Genomic DNA, 13981 nt, shown 5'->3' on the forward strand with positions numbered 1-13981 from the left:
GAAAGTATTTATAGACAAGCAGCAGGAACTGTGCTGTGCATGTACCAATGCAGCAAAGAGACAAATCGTGAAGTGGGCCTCATGGCACCGAGAGATCACAGAAGCCCCACAGCCAAATGATGTTTTAACAGAGCCCTGTGCTTAAACAAAAAAGGCAAAGATATCTGTTGGGAAAGGGAGAGAAAACTTCATTATGCCACCACAGAAATCAGTGACACGACGCAGCATTCTGGGGTTCTGTGTGCAGCCCAGCAAAAAAAAGAGAGAATGTGACATTATGATTAAAACTGAACAGTGGAACAGGCCAGAAAGAAACAAAAACTAAGCAAAATGACTGAAGGAAAGGGGCTTTTAAAGTTGTGAATGCCTTGAAGAAGACCAACGAGGACCGAATAACTAACAGAGTAACTCCTGGCTTCTCTCAGAGCTGGGGAGCAATGAATTAGAAGTGGTGGGAGCTGGCAGGGTGGGGACTCGGCAGCCCCTCCGCACACAGCCCACAGACCTGAAATTCTGCGACCGAACTCTTCAGAAAGAAGCCAAGTGAAGCCACACCAGACAAACCCCTCAGGAGGCAGCGGACCCCGCGGTGCCGCCCCGGGCTCAGGAACCTGCAACCCACGGGAGGTGGGAGCATCCACCCGGCCCCGGGGTGCCCACCAGGACTGGCCCAGACCTGGATGCCCGCGGCGGGCAGAGCCCCGGCCTCTCACCGCGGCTTCGCCCTCCTTTGAAGGATTTCGCCCCGAAGCGCTGAGGAAAAGCTCCCGCCCTACCCCGCAGGCGGCGGAGGCCCCGGCGGGCCTGTCCCAGCGTCCCGGGGGCTGCTCGGCCCCTCCGCGGCACAGCCGCTCCCCTTCGGTGTCCCTGGCCCCCCCGACCCTGCCCCCGGAAAGTCGGAGCTGCAGCCGCCCCCGGCCCGGGGAGGGTCTCGGCGGGAGGCTCGGCCTTACCTGCCGGCTGCGAGGCCCGGCGGCGGGAGGCGGCGCCCGCAGGCGGCCCGGATTTGCCGGGCAGTACCACTGCGGAGCCGGAGGGGCCGGCGGGGACGGGACCGGGGGGACGGGCGGGCCGCAGGCGGTGCTCCCCAGCCTGGCTGGGCCTGAGGCCCGGCACACCGCGGATATTCGCCATGGCGGGGGCCGCTGCGGCGGGGAGGAGGGGACGGAGCCGACGGTACCGGCGATGGTCTCAGGAGGGCCTCCCTGACACCGCCACGATGGGCACCGGTGCCCGTGGCTCTCCCGCTGGAAATCAGCATCCCCACCCAGGGGAGCTGCGGCTTCCTCCGTGTCCCCCCACAGCTGCCCAGAGCTGGGCTTGTATCGGTCATTTTAGAACCATAAAAGCCCCCGTTTGCAGCCGCTGTGAACTGCAGCCCTCATGTACTCTGTGAGTTTCCCAAGAAAGGTAATGAATTGAGTAATTAAACAGCAAGACTTCCAGATTCCTGACCCACAGGTCTCACCTCCCCACGTGTGGCCCCTCCAAGTGCTCCCAAGCCAGCCTCCTTACACACTGGTGAACCTTTGGTGCGGGTTTTTAGTGTTGGCACAGGGGGTCCCAGGCGTGTGGCAGTTCTTGGCACGGTGCTGCCCGAAGCGGTTCTGGAGGAACGGAGACATTCCTTGAAATGCTTCAGGGCGATCTGTCTCTGCAGCCGCAGCACCTCCTTCTGGGACTCCCGCAAGAGGCGATCGAACTCGATGACATTCAGGCAGCGGGGGTCATCCTGCGGGAGACACAAACCCAGCATCGTGGCACTGACAGAGCCCTAAAAGGTGGAACAGGTCGGGTGATGGAAGATGCACACTCCAAAAAAAAGATGGCACGCACCGGTTTGTGTTTGCAGTCACAGCACATCCCTTATGATGAGCTTATTGAGCAATGAGGTTATTCCTCCCGCCAGTAAATCATTAGGGTTTTCCTAAGTGTGAGCTCTGTCATTGCCTGCCAGCAGAGAGCGTGTCAGGATAACACCATCCCAGCTCCCAGCCGAACCAGAGCTGCTTTACCTCCGAGGTGTAGGTACTGGCACTCCCTGCAGCCCTAACGGTGGATGGAGCTTCAAATGCTGGCAAGAACTAAGAACATCTGAGATTTGTTTCGTTTTCGCCCAGGATAATGTTTGGTTTTCAAGCATTCTTGATTTCTCACTTCTTCTGGGCCAGTGTGTGTGGGTGAGCCCTTAAAGAGGTCACTCCCATCCACTCTGGACTTGAAACCAGTACCTTCTGATGGAAACCAGTGTGATCTTACTCTCACAAAAATGGTGAGAATATGTCACCAGCTTGTTTAATTCTTCAAAGATTTTCACATTTTAGGGAGCTGAAGAAACATGTACCTGCATGTCCATACAGACCTACAAAAGCTGGTTATGAAAACCTGTCTTTACAAATATGCTGCTGGAGGAGACATTGCTCATTCCCCTGGAAAGCTCCTAAGCCAGTGAATTCAGTGCATAATTGGTATCCAGGAAAAAATTTATCTGCTTCCTTGTTCACTTCTTATTCAGGCTAAAAATAGCGTGTGCTTTATAAATCCTATTTGTGCAGAAAACCATGGTTACTCTCATGCTACAAGGAGGGAAACTGAGGCAGCATTAATGGGAACTGATTACAGATTCAAGAAGTGAGCAGCTGGGCCTCCCAGACCCACGTTCAGACTATCAGGGTAGTGGTTCTTTAAACAAAATTGGCTGTGTAAATCTCCCTTCCCCCACCAAAAAGGCAGCCTCTGAAGCCTGGGGGAACAAGGGAGTAGAAAAGAAGCTCAGTCCTCCACGCAGTTGTTATTATACATGTCCCCTGCAGCTGTCTTGCTCTTTCCCAAAATCCCCAGCTTCCAAGAATCCATGCTGCAAGAAACTGCAGCCTGGTTTTCGCTGGCGTTGGGGTTTGGTTGACAGCCCATCACCAGAGAATAATATCAGGAAATAATTTTATCCTATCCTAAGAGCCCTGACTTTGCAAAACAAGGCCAATGCTTTTGCAGCCCAGCATGCAGGATGTCAGTCCTGGAGTCTCTGAGTAGATCCATTTCATAGCTACTGAAAATTTTTTTCTGATTTAAATACCCTGGATTAAAACTGATTTGGTTACAAACTCTGAGTGTGCACATAATATCTCTGCATATAAACCCCTTCATTGGCATAATGCATTTTGCATGCTGCAGACAGATTATGTGAATTTTGAATTTTAACTAGCTGAAAATTAAAATTTAATGAACTGCTTTCTTGGAAGAGGAATGAGAAAGACAAGATCAGATAGAATGATCTCTCTTGCAGATTCCCTGCTCATGTGTCAATACCCCCCATTTCTGGTGCCTTGGTTACACACACAGATGGTCTCTCCTGATGACCCCCCTTGGCAAGGCAACAGCCAAATTCATCAACCCCCAGCCCTGCACCCCTGTGTATTTCCTTGGCCAGTAGTGAATCTGGCTCACCCTTCTTTGTCACATTCTTCTGCAATTTATCACTCCCCTGTCTCTGGCAGATTCAGGTTGCCTGCTCTGCTGGGTAACTCAGGCTGCTCTGTAAGGGTCTCTTTCCACTTCTGTTGGGGAAGTGGAGCACTTGATGACACTGTGGAGCACAGTGGCACCTGGATAATTTTATCCTGTAGTTTCAGGCTAGGAGGGATCAGTGGGGCAGCCTGAACAAACAGCAACCACCCCATCATTCTTGTCCTGGTGAGATCTACATGAGGGAAAGATTGAGCATCTCTCTTCAAACCCATAGCTAAAATGAACACTGGGAAGTCAGGGACAGAAATAAAGCTGCTTTCAGCAGGAAAGTATTTGGCATCTAAGTGGGGTAGGTGGGAATGTAAGCATTCATTGAGCCCAGCTGAGCACAGGAACATGGGGTTGTCCTTGACCACATCTGTGGTAGTGAAACAAGGGGAATCCAGTGTGAGCCCCAGTGTTGCTGAGCTGCTTCTGAGTTTATTCACTGACCTAAACTGAAAATGTCCAGCTCCTGAACAAAAGGTGTGTCTGATATGCCTGGAACAGGATGCTTTAGTTACCCTGAGTGGGGATTATTTCACCAAGTTTCAGATGTTTCAGTTTCAGAGTCATCACAGAGAAGCAGTGCTGTGAGGGAGCTGTGCATCCAACCACTTTTAGACATCTGTCTTGGGATGAGCTGAATTATCCCTTTTATCCCATTATTTATATTAGCAAGTTCTGTGCTGGTGCTGATGGGAACGTAGGTCACCAGCCCAGCCACAGGCACCAGTACTGGAGATGGTTTCATCAACATCCACCCAGTTATCTCCAGTCTTGTGGGGGCTGTGAGCACCCAGCTGCAGCTCAGGCCAGGGGATTTAGACTGGTTCTTGGGAACATGCTTAGATGCTTTACTTTTTAAAGAAACATCTACAAGCAGGTCCTGTTTCTACATCCTGCTTGAAGCTCAGCACTGTTGAAAGTCATTTTGTGTTTGTGGCCTCTCGGGGCTTTCCAAGGGGAGAGTCTGAGTTGCTGCTGAAAGTGGCAACCAGACCTCACAGAGGGACAACTGGGATGTCCCCCAGCACACTGTTCTGGGGAGGTCTGAACGCTCACCTCTTGCCCCCCCACCCAAATTACACACCAATTGCCCTCTGTTTTCAGTCTACACTTGGCACTAATTGCCTTCACACAGCTTCCTGGAGCCTGGTTCCCATCTCTGTTGCCTGGCTCACCCCAAGCCACCAAGTGATGACCCAGAAAGTCTCTCACCTTTCCTGCGGTGAGCTGAGCCTGCAGCTCCCTGCACTCCTGCTGCAGAGCTTCAATCTGTTTGTCTTTCTCCAGGAGAGCACTGGCTTGCTCTGTCAGGTCCTTGGCACGCTGGCGGGCAAATGCTTTTTTACACAACTCCAGGCTGGAGCCCTTCAAGGACACTGGAGCAGTTACCTACACCAGAGAGAGCAGCAAAGGGGACAGCCACGTGTGTTGGGGTTCACTGAGCATCCCCCCACCAGGCACTGGGCAGGGGGCACTGCCAAGAGATGCAGCCAAGCCCCAAAAGACAGCTCAGAAGACAAAGGAACATGAAGAGGTATGCAAAAGAGGAAGGAAAGAGGATGGAGATGTGGCTCAAATAGGTGGGAAAGAGAAAGTGCTCAGCAGATGAAGCCAATGGTATTGTCAGCATGGGGGGGCTGCAGGCAGGTGGGGAGAGAGGAGAGACAGAGAAATACACAACAAAGGCAGAAAGAGGAGGCAGCAGAGAGGCAGAGAGGAGGATGGCAAGAAAGATGAGCATGGGAGCAAGGATGGAGATGACAAAAGCAGGAAGAGAAATAGAACTTTCATTTGTAGACCAGGAAAAGAGGGCTTCAGCATAGATGGGTGGAAGATGCAGGCAAAGGGGGAGGCAAGAGAGGGCTCAGCACGGGCCAGCACTGGGAGGTGTTCAGCTTCACCTGCTCCCTGTGAGGGAGGGAAGGGTACAGTGGGTTCAGCAGTGTGCTACAGGAGGAGCAGGGCACAGGGACCAGCAGCAGCTCTGGCTAGAGCAGCTGAGGCTGCATGGATGAGGTTCCCTGGGACGCTCATCCCTGGGTCCCGCTCTCTCTCATCTGCTGGGTGCCAGCACCATGGATGAAGGGGCTGCTCATGTGCCCTGCTCATCCCAACCCTCTGGACAGGGCAGCCACCTCCAGACCCTGGGTTTATGAAACTCTGCCTCTCCTTGTCCAGCTATTTTGGCTGACACAAAACCTGAAAGTTTGGCAAGGGGGGACTGCCTGATGGGGAACATGGCATCATCTGTGCAAATGTTTCCTCCCCAGGTCACACAATCACAGCATCACACACAGTCAGGGATTGGAAGGGACCTCGAAAGATCATTGAGTCCAACCCCCCTGCCAAGGCAGGGTCACCAAGCATCTTGCCCACATGCAGAAGCTGCATGCCAAGCCCTGGCTTCATGGGACCTACATACCAGGCAACCACTGCCAGATCAACCCCAGCTCCTCAGAGCTGCTCTCTGGGCATGCAGCTGTGTGGTCCTGCCTCCACCCTACCCTCCACAAGACTCAGCTCTCCAGGCACTTTGTGCTCTTTGGAGTCCTGGGTCAGCCCAGGAGCCCAGCCAGCCACTTCTCCCAGGGACTGCACAGGTCTTACACATAGGTCACCACCCCAAAGTTTCACACAGGAAAAAGAATAAAGCAGTATTTGTACAGTTGCTGAAGGTTCTGCACTGCTGTTGGGTGTATACCAAATGGTTTCTCTAAACACAGTACCTAACAAGTCCATCTGGCAGCAACTGTTGGCCCACAAGTCTCAAAATGCTGTGACAGACGGCAGCACGGTGCCTGGGGACAGAGAGGGCAGGAGGTGCCAGGAAAACCCCCACCTTCTCTTCAGTGAATCTTTCACTTCCCCCTTTCAGTCCTAAAGGGCCTGAATTCCCCATCACAATCCCTGGTTTCCTTCTAACAGAACAAAGGTTTTTCCCTTACTCCACTGCACTCAGGAAGCTTACGCAAGAGCTTGTACCCACGCTCCCCATCATCATCCCCAGTCCTGTCCCACCACTCCTGCACCAGATCAGACCCTCCTGGCCTTGCAGGAAGCTGCTCTTGGGTTGGAGAAAGCAAAAACCACGGGGCTTGCAGAGCAAGGCAAGCGAGGTGAGGATGGGGCAGGGCAGAGTCTCTCACCCCTTCCTGTTTTGCTTTACCGCACTCCTTTTCTTATTTAAATACTTCCTGTTTCTTTTCGGTGAAGTCAGGTGAATTATTTTCACAACTTGCCAAGGGAAAGCTGAGCTAGATCCCTTAAACTAACACCTTAAGGTAGGTCAGCACATCGACAGCAGGAAACCAACCAGGAGGAAATTGCTCAAAGCAGAAGCAGGCACTGCCTGGGCTCTGAGATTCTTGCCCTATACTGCTGCTGTGCATATTTGCTGCAGGTTTAAGAAAGAGAGAAAGAAAAGGCCTTTCTGGCTCGACAGAAGTAACAAATGGGATGAGGGGCTCCCCTAGCTGAGGTCAGGGTGCTGCAGCCCCACGCTCACCACTTTGAGGTTTGCCTCCTGCAGTTTCCGGGCTCTCTCCTCCAGGCGCTTGGCGATCACTGCCAGCTCTGCATTCTTCCTCTTCAAGTGCTTCACCTTCTCCTGGGCCTGAGGGAAGCAGCTCCTGCGCTGGATGAGAGAGGGAAAGTGAAGAGGTGAAGCCTCTGCTCAGCTAGAGGCTGGGCACTGGGGGCTTCAGGGGACCTGAGGTCCCCAGCCCTGCCACAGGGCTCAGCACAACTGTCCCAAAGCATTTAACCCCAACCTCTGCTCTCATTGCCTCTCCAGTCACTGAAACTTGGTTTTCCCAGTGCTTTTGTTCACTTCACCTCTTGGTCCCCATGAGATGCTCCTTGCCCACCCCAGGCCACCCCGAGGGGTCCCTCTCCAACCACTCACTCACTGCAGGCTCTGCCTTTGCTTGCATCGGTCTGGACTGGCCAACACACCCTTTGGGCTTTCTCTCCCAAAGCCTTCCCAGTTTCTTTCCCTGGGGTTACAGGACTCAGGACATCCCTGTGGCTTTGTGCTGCACAGCCACTGCAAGCTTCACCATTGTCCTTTCTGTCATGACACTGAAGCATGAGTTGGGAGGAACAGGGAGAAGGCATCAAAGGACGTCATGATTTTTGCAAAGCAGATTTCTTTTTTCTGACAATTATATTCGCTCTTAATCCCCTTTTATTTGTTATCTGTCTGTTTTGATAAGCTGCTGCTTGCCAATGGCTTGCTCTCCCAAGGTCGTACTCAGATGTGTTCCGCTGTCTTTTCACATCAGCAGAAATGTCAGATCAGTTGATCCTTCCAATTATTTTCTTCCTTTCCCCTGTGAGATCCCACCATGGACACTTGCTGCTATCACTGCTTTTCTTCAGCTGGAAGACTGAGGCTGATTTTTGCAAGTAAGGTTTGATGTGAGCTTACACAATATTGTGTTCTTAAAATCTAGATGACTGATAAGGGGTAACCCCCAGTGTGCAGATCATAACGAATTTCTGCTTTTAGTGTAAGAAAGTTATCAAAAATATGCGTTTTCAGTGTAGTGATAAAAATCTGAAATCATAGAATCACAGAGTCATAGAATGGCTTAGGTTGGATGGGACCTTACAGATAATCTAGTTCAAACCTGAAGTGCTGAGCAGCCAAATTTTCAGGGCCTGGGGTGGCCACATTCCCACACCATGGGGCTGCACAATGTGCTGGTGCTCTGGAGGGTGAACACAGGAGGGGAACAGCCCCTCTTGGTGTTTTCTGAGGGTCCTGGCTGCATACCATGGAGCGGGGCAGAAGGGGCAGCCCCGGCCGGGCTGGGGGTGCTGGGGTGCAGCTGGGGAGGAGCTGGGTGCCAGTCTCCTGTGGGAACATAGGCAGTGCTGCCCTGTCCCCCAGAGCCAAGGGAATCAGGTTTTCTGCTTTTCCAGTTAAAGAGGAAACAAAAGCAACTTCCCCCTCTGTTCTCCAGCTCTCGCTGCCTTGCTCAGCTCTGGCAGGCAGCTCCGGCCAAGCTGGGGCTGTTTCCAGCAGGTAAGAAGCACCAGATGAGGATGGCAGCGAGGGCAGCAGAGTCCTTGACTCCACTCTGCACTGTGAGGACAGGGTCCTGCTTGAGCCACCCGTGGGTGCAGTGTGAGGGCTCTCACCCTGGGGACCCAAAGCACCCAGACCCACATTAACCCCCCCCAGTCCTCCCCATCCAATCCTGTGTGCCAGGATCTCATGGAGCTGGCAGCTGGTCCCGGCTGGGATTCCCTCCCCACGGAGCATCCCCAGCTGGCTCAGCACCATCCCCGGGGCAGGATGGTCCCAGTCCCTCTGCTCACCAACACGCTGTTCTCCTCAGCCAGGCTGGAGCAGCGCTGCCGCAGGGCCTCCAGAGCACTCAGCAGCTTCATGTTCTGGCTCACGAGGAAGCTGTAGTCAGCCTGGCTCTGCAAAACAGCATGGGAGAGGCAAGGCAGGGCTTCCCCTGCCCAGGGACAAGGTCTGCAGCTGCCCACCCACCCACCCCAGCCCAGCAGGACCGTGCAGGACACTGGGTCAGGGTTCCGGCAGCAAAGGGGCAGAGTGGTCTGTGGAGGGTGGTTTCAGGAGGGTGGTTTCAGGAAGATGGTTTCAGGAAGATGGTTTCAGGAGGGTGGTTTCAGGAGGATGGTTTCAGGAAGATGGTTTCAGGAAGGTGGTTTCAGGAGGGTGGTTTCAGGAGGATGGTTTCAGGAGGATGGTTTCAGGAAGATGGTTTCAGGAAGATGGTTTCAGGAAGATGGTTTCAGGAAGATGGTTTCAGGAGGATGGTTTCAGGAGGATGGTTTCAGGAAGATGGTTTCAGGAAGATGGTTTCAGGAAGATGGTTTCAGGAGGATGGTTTCAGGAGGATGGTTTCAGGAGGATGGTTTCAGGAGGGTGGTTTCAGGAAGATGGTTTCAGGAAGATGGTTTTAGGTGGGTGGTTTCAGGAGGATGGTTTTAGGTTTAGGCAAGGGGCTGCATGTCCTCTGGGGGACAAGTAGCCTTTGGGGCCAGGACACATCACCATGGGTGACAGCTACCATCTCATAGGATCACAGGATGGTTTGGGTTGGAAGGACCTTTAAAGCCCATCTAGTCCAACCCCCTGCAGTGAGCAGGGACATCTTCAGCCACATCAGGTTGCTCACAGCCTGGTCCAGGAATGTTTCCTGACCTGGAATGTTTCCAGGGATGGAGCACCCACCGCTCTTCTGGGCAACCTGGGACAGGGTCTCACCACTTTCACTCTAAAATAATTCTTCCTAATATCTAATCTAAATCTCCCCTTTTTCAGTTTAAAACCATCACCCTTCTTTCTGTCACTACAGGCCCTTCAAAAAGTTTGTCCCCATCTCTCTTACAGGCTTTAAGTATTGAGAGGCCACAATAAGTTCTCCCCAGAGAATTCTCTTCTTCAGGCTGGACAAGCCTGAGCTCTCTCAGCCTTTCCTCATAGGAAAGGTGTTCCAGCTCTCTGATCAGTTTTGTGGCCCTCCTCCATAGCTTTAAGGATACTTCACACCTGCACAGACCCTCATCTCACCCCCAGCCACTTGCATTTTGCCTCGGGACCACCTGAGCCAGCTCAAGAGCCAGGTGGGCAGAACACAAGCCCTGACACCCCAGACACTGGCACTGCTCCCCATGGCTCAGGGACCCAGTAACACCCCTCCAGCACCCCTGACTTCCAGAGGTGATAAGAGCTTCTCACCTGGTCCTGGTGCCATGGTGCCACCTCCCTGGTTTGGCCCAGAACCCCACCCAGGAGCCAGGCTCTGCCCTCCCTGTGTCAGCCTCAGCTCTAGAAGAAGGTGAAATGCTGGATTTTTTTTTTTTATTTTTTTTTTTCAAAACACCACCTTACTTTTCTCACATCAAGAGCAGCAGCAGCAGCTCTACCCAGAGCTGTATATATAGCTTTGTGGTTACTGCTTCCTGCTCTGAGCAGCTCACTGCAGGAAGGCTCCCAGAAAGTTTTTAGTTTTTCTGTGTTTTTCTGTGCTCGGGGCCAAGCTCCTGCCTCCCAGCTGCCATCCACACACCTCAAACCTGGCCTGATATTTTCCCAGCAGACAGAAAAGTCTTGCAGAACCCACTCCCAGTGCTCAGCCAGTCTTTACTGGTGCTGCTGAGCATCCAGAACCTTCCCCACTGCAGTTTGCAAACCTATGAGTGAAACACCCCTGGGCATCCCTGCCCGTGGGTTTTGGCAGCACTCAGGCAGCTCACAGCACTCAGGTGCCACTGAGCTCCAGGAGGTTTGAGACTGGTTGAAACTCACCACACTTTTGATCAATATTACATTTTGGCTTCTCAATCCCACCCACTGCAGAAAAAGGGCAGGAGATCAGTACCATGAAGTCCACCCCACTGAATCTCATGGTGTGGCTGCCATGCCCCTACCACAGCTCTCCCAACCTCTCATACCTGTAAGGAAATGAAAATTTTCATGACTGAAAGAGACTAAAGACTCCCAAAAGAGACCATCAGCACTCTCTACTGGCCTCATGCAATGTCCCCAGGGCTCACCAGGGGATTGTAGGTACCATGAGCTGACAGGCCTTGGGCAGAGCAGTTTGCAGGTTGCCACCCTGAAAAAATCCCAGAGTTTGAGAAAGCTGACGTGAAATGCCCCATGGGAAGAGACTGGACTTTTTCCCACTTGTGGGAAAGCAAAAATACATTAATTTTCTTCTATTCATTTTTCCTCCCCTAGGCACAAAGGTGCAGTTACCACTGCAGTCCCCAGACATGGCACCACAGCAGTCCCCAGGTACAGATTTGGGTGCTCTTGGGTGCAGGCTGCTCCCAAGGGTGGTCAGGGCAGGAACCAAGGAGGTCCCCTGGGAGCCAAGCACCCTGCCCAGTGCAGTGTTTTGGTCCCAGAGACCCAGTACCAGATCCTGTGGCATCAGTCCCATCCCTGCTGCTTTACATGGACAGCAAAGTGCTACTGAGGATATTTTCCTACTGCCAGCTCCAAGAAAGCCCTTCCCTGGGCTGGACAATGATCATCTTCATTGGTGCAGGATGAAAAGCCTCACAACCACTCACCCTCACCCTCCTGGCTGTCCCCAGTTCAGCCCAGGCTTCTTCCCATGACTCCAGAGCCTATTACATGGTGCAGACTGGGATGTCCCAGACTCCAGAGACCTTTCCTGCTCCCTGGGTGCTGCAGAACCCCAGGGCAAGGTGCCATGGAGTGGGAGAGCATGGCTGTGAGAGCATTCCCACTGCAGCCACAGCTCCTTGGGGCTTTGCCCAGAGAAGCACAAGGGGCATCTGCAGGAAAAAAGGTGTGGATGCAGGAGACCCTTGCCATGCCAGGATGTCTGTCCCTTGCCCAGGAAAGCTTTGCCCAACCTTCCCCCTGGTGCTGAGCAGAAACTGGCTGCAGCAGCTGAGCTTTCCTCCAAGAGCACGTGGAGCCTGGAACTGAAGTCCTGTCTAGACGTCATCTCATGCTCATTAAACATTCATTGCCTATAATGAAATAGCTTTTAATTTATTAACCGCTGGGCTGCTCCTCAAGGTCCCCGGGCTGCGTGGTGCTGGCTGTGCTCAAGACCCCATGGACAATGCTTTGCAAAGGAAGCTGGAGGAAATTGTTAGGCACAAAGGCTGCCCTGAAAGCAACTTGCCTTGATTAAGACACACAGAACTCCTGGCAGGAGCCAAAATCCAGCAGCATCCCTCAGTCAGGGGCAGGAGCTGCCGCAGAGCTGACACGGGGGTAGCAGGGAGGGGCTCTGGTCAGCCACATCCCCTGGGTCAGGAGTATCCTCGTCCATTAAAAAATCAACTGATGTGACACGTTCTTTGGCCCTGGGGGAAATTTTCTAAAAGCAGAACAAGGCAGGAGAGGAGCAGCAGGGATGCTGAGGGATGAGAGCAGACGGCAGCTCCCTCGTGCAGCAGGCACACAGCTTTGAAGTCTCTTGTTACAGGGAAAACGTCTCCTGTTTTGACAGGTAGAGCCCAAAATACTGTTTCTTCAGGACACATAGAGAAGAAGCAAAAAAACAAAGGCCTCAGCATGGCAGTAGAGCTGATGCTTTTTCACCTGAAAACTACAAAAAGCATCAGAAAGCTGTGGAAGCTTTTGCAGGGAGAGGTGCCCAGCCAGGCTGCTAAATGGGTCAGGCAGTCCAAATCCCCCTGGAGCACCCAGCATTCAGTGCAGTCTTTAAGGTCCCACGGAAAACTTGGAGGGAGCCATTTGGGGGGCCAGTAAATCAAAGCATGGTGAGGAGAGCAGAAGCTGCCAGCAGTGGCTGCTCTGCAATGCGGCTGGGGCTGCCGGCACTGAGCTGCTGGGAGGGCTTCCCCAGCCCCAGGGAACCTGCTAAAGCCTGAGCACAACCCCTGCAGACACCCTGCTGGGGAAGAAGACTTGACCAGGTAGCCCAGGAGTGGTGGTTTTGGGAAACAGGCAGTCTCATGACTGAATTCAGAACGTAGATTGTTTTGAAGTTATAGAAAACATACACAGTTTCAAGATGTCCCTGCAGTGACTTCCCCACCTCCAGCAGATAGGGGTCCAGTTTTGCTTCTCAAAAGCCACCTCTGAAAGCCAACACCTCTTTTGCAGAACCATTTCCTAGAAAAAACTTTACCAGCTCTCCTGCTTTCTTGGGATATATTAAACCCCCCACTTCTCCTTCGTTTGAAATCATTGTCACCAAGTCCTCACCACGTCAAAGCCCTTTAGCTGTTCATTCCAGCTGACTTTGGTAATTTGTTTCTTTAACTTCCCAGTCCCTGCCCCTTGGAAATGAGACCTGTCACTGCCCATCCGTTTTCTCCTCTTCCAGACAGTTCCAAGGGAATTGGCTCCCTCACAGAACAAAGTTCTTTCCCACAGGCTGCTCCTCTGCAGTGCCCTCGCTGCGTGGCAAAAGCAAGACCAAAATAGCATCACCTCCCGTGTGGGCAGTGAGCAAGAGCAAAACCCAGGGGTGGGCACTGCCAGCAGAGTGAGCACGAAGCCCACAGCATCCCAGCAGAGCCGAAGGAGATATTCCTGTTAAAGGTATGGCAGGAGTAAGGGACACGTCTGGGATGCAGCTGTGGTTGCTCTGCAGCCCTTCTGACAGGCTGTCAGTGTTCCACATCACTGCTTCTGCTTCCTTCATTTTGCACCAGGTTCCTGCTTTCAGACACAAACATCTCTGCTCTTCTGGTGGCTCCACAGCACTTCCCCACCAGCTCCTTGCCCTGCACATCACCAACTCCCTTTTCCATGAGTCAGCATTTTCTCCTGCTGCCTGTCCCTCTTCCAACATTCTACTCGCCCTCATTTATGTGATTTCCTCATCTCTCTGATTGTTATCACCCCCTGCAACAAATTCACGGAAGAAAAAACCCATCCAAGGCTATTAGCTTCAAAGATACATCCTGCAGCATGGGAGCCACAAATTGCAAGATATGAAGAGACCATTGAAGGGAACACACA

The 13981-nt window shown here is 52.7% G+C and overlaps 1 protein-coding gene across 3 annotated transcripts in view; it reads right to left on the reverse strand.

Annotated features, from left to right (window-relative positions):
• The window catches only part of TSPOAP1 (TSPO associated protein 1), a 66111-nt gene that overhangs the window by 44709 nt on the left and 7421 nt on the right, over nucleotides 1-13981 (reverse strand). For all 3 annotated transcript variants that reach the window (XR_011730119.1, XM_071765267.1, XM_071765268.1), the window contains exons 2-5: nucleotides 8842-8949; nucleotides 7022-7150; nucleotides 4729-4905; nucleotides 1469-1732 (exon numbers count right to left, since the gene is read on the reverse strand). Coding sequence is in view for 2 of the 3 variants with exons in the window: in XM_071765267.1 (XP_071621368.1) it covers nucleotides 1469-1732; nucleotides 4729-4905; nucleotides 7022-7150; nucleotides 8842-8949 (678 nt within the window). In the remaining variant the exon portion in view is untranslated. The remainder of the gene's footprint in view (nucleotides 1-1468; nucleotides 1733-4728; nucleotides 4906-7021; nucleotides 7151-8841; nucleotides 8950-13981) is intronic.

This window comes from Heliangelus exortis, chromosome 21, assembly GCF_036169615.1.
Source record: "Heliangelus exortis chromosome 21, bHelExo1.hap1, whole genome shotgun sequence".
Taxonomy (NCBI): domain Eukaryota; kingdom Metazoa; phylum Chordata; class Aves; order Apodiformes; family Trochilidae; genus Heliangelus; species Heliangelus exortis.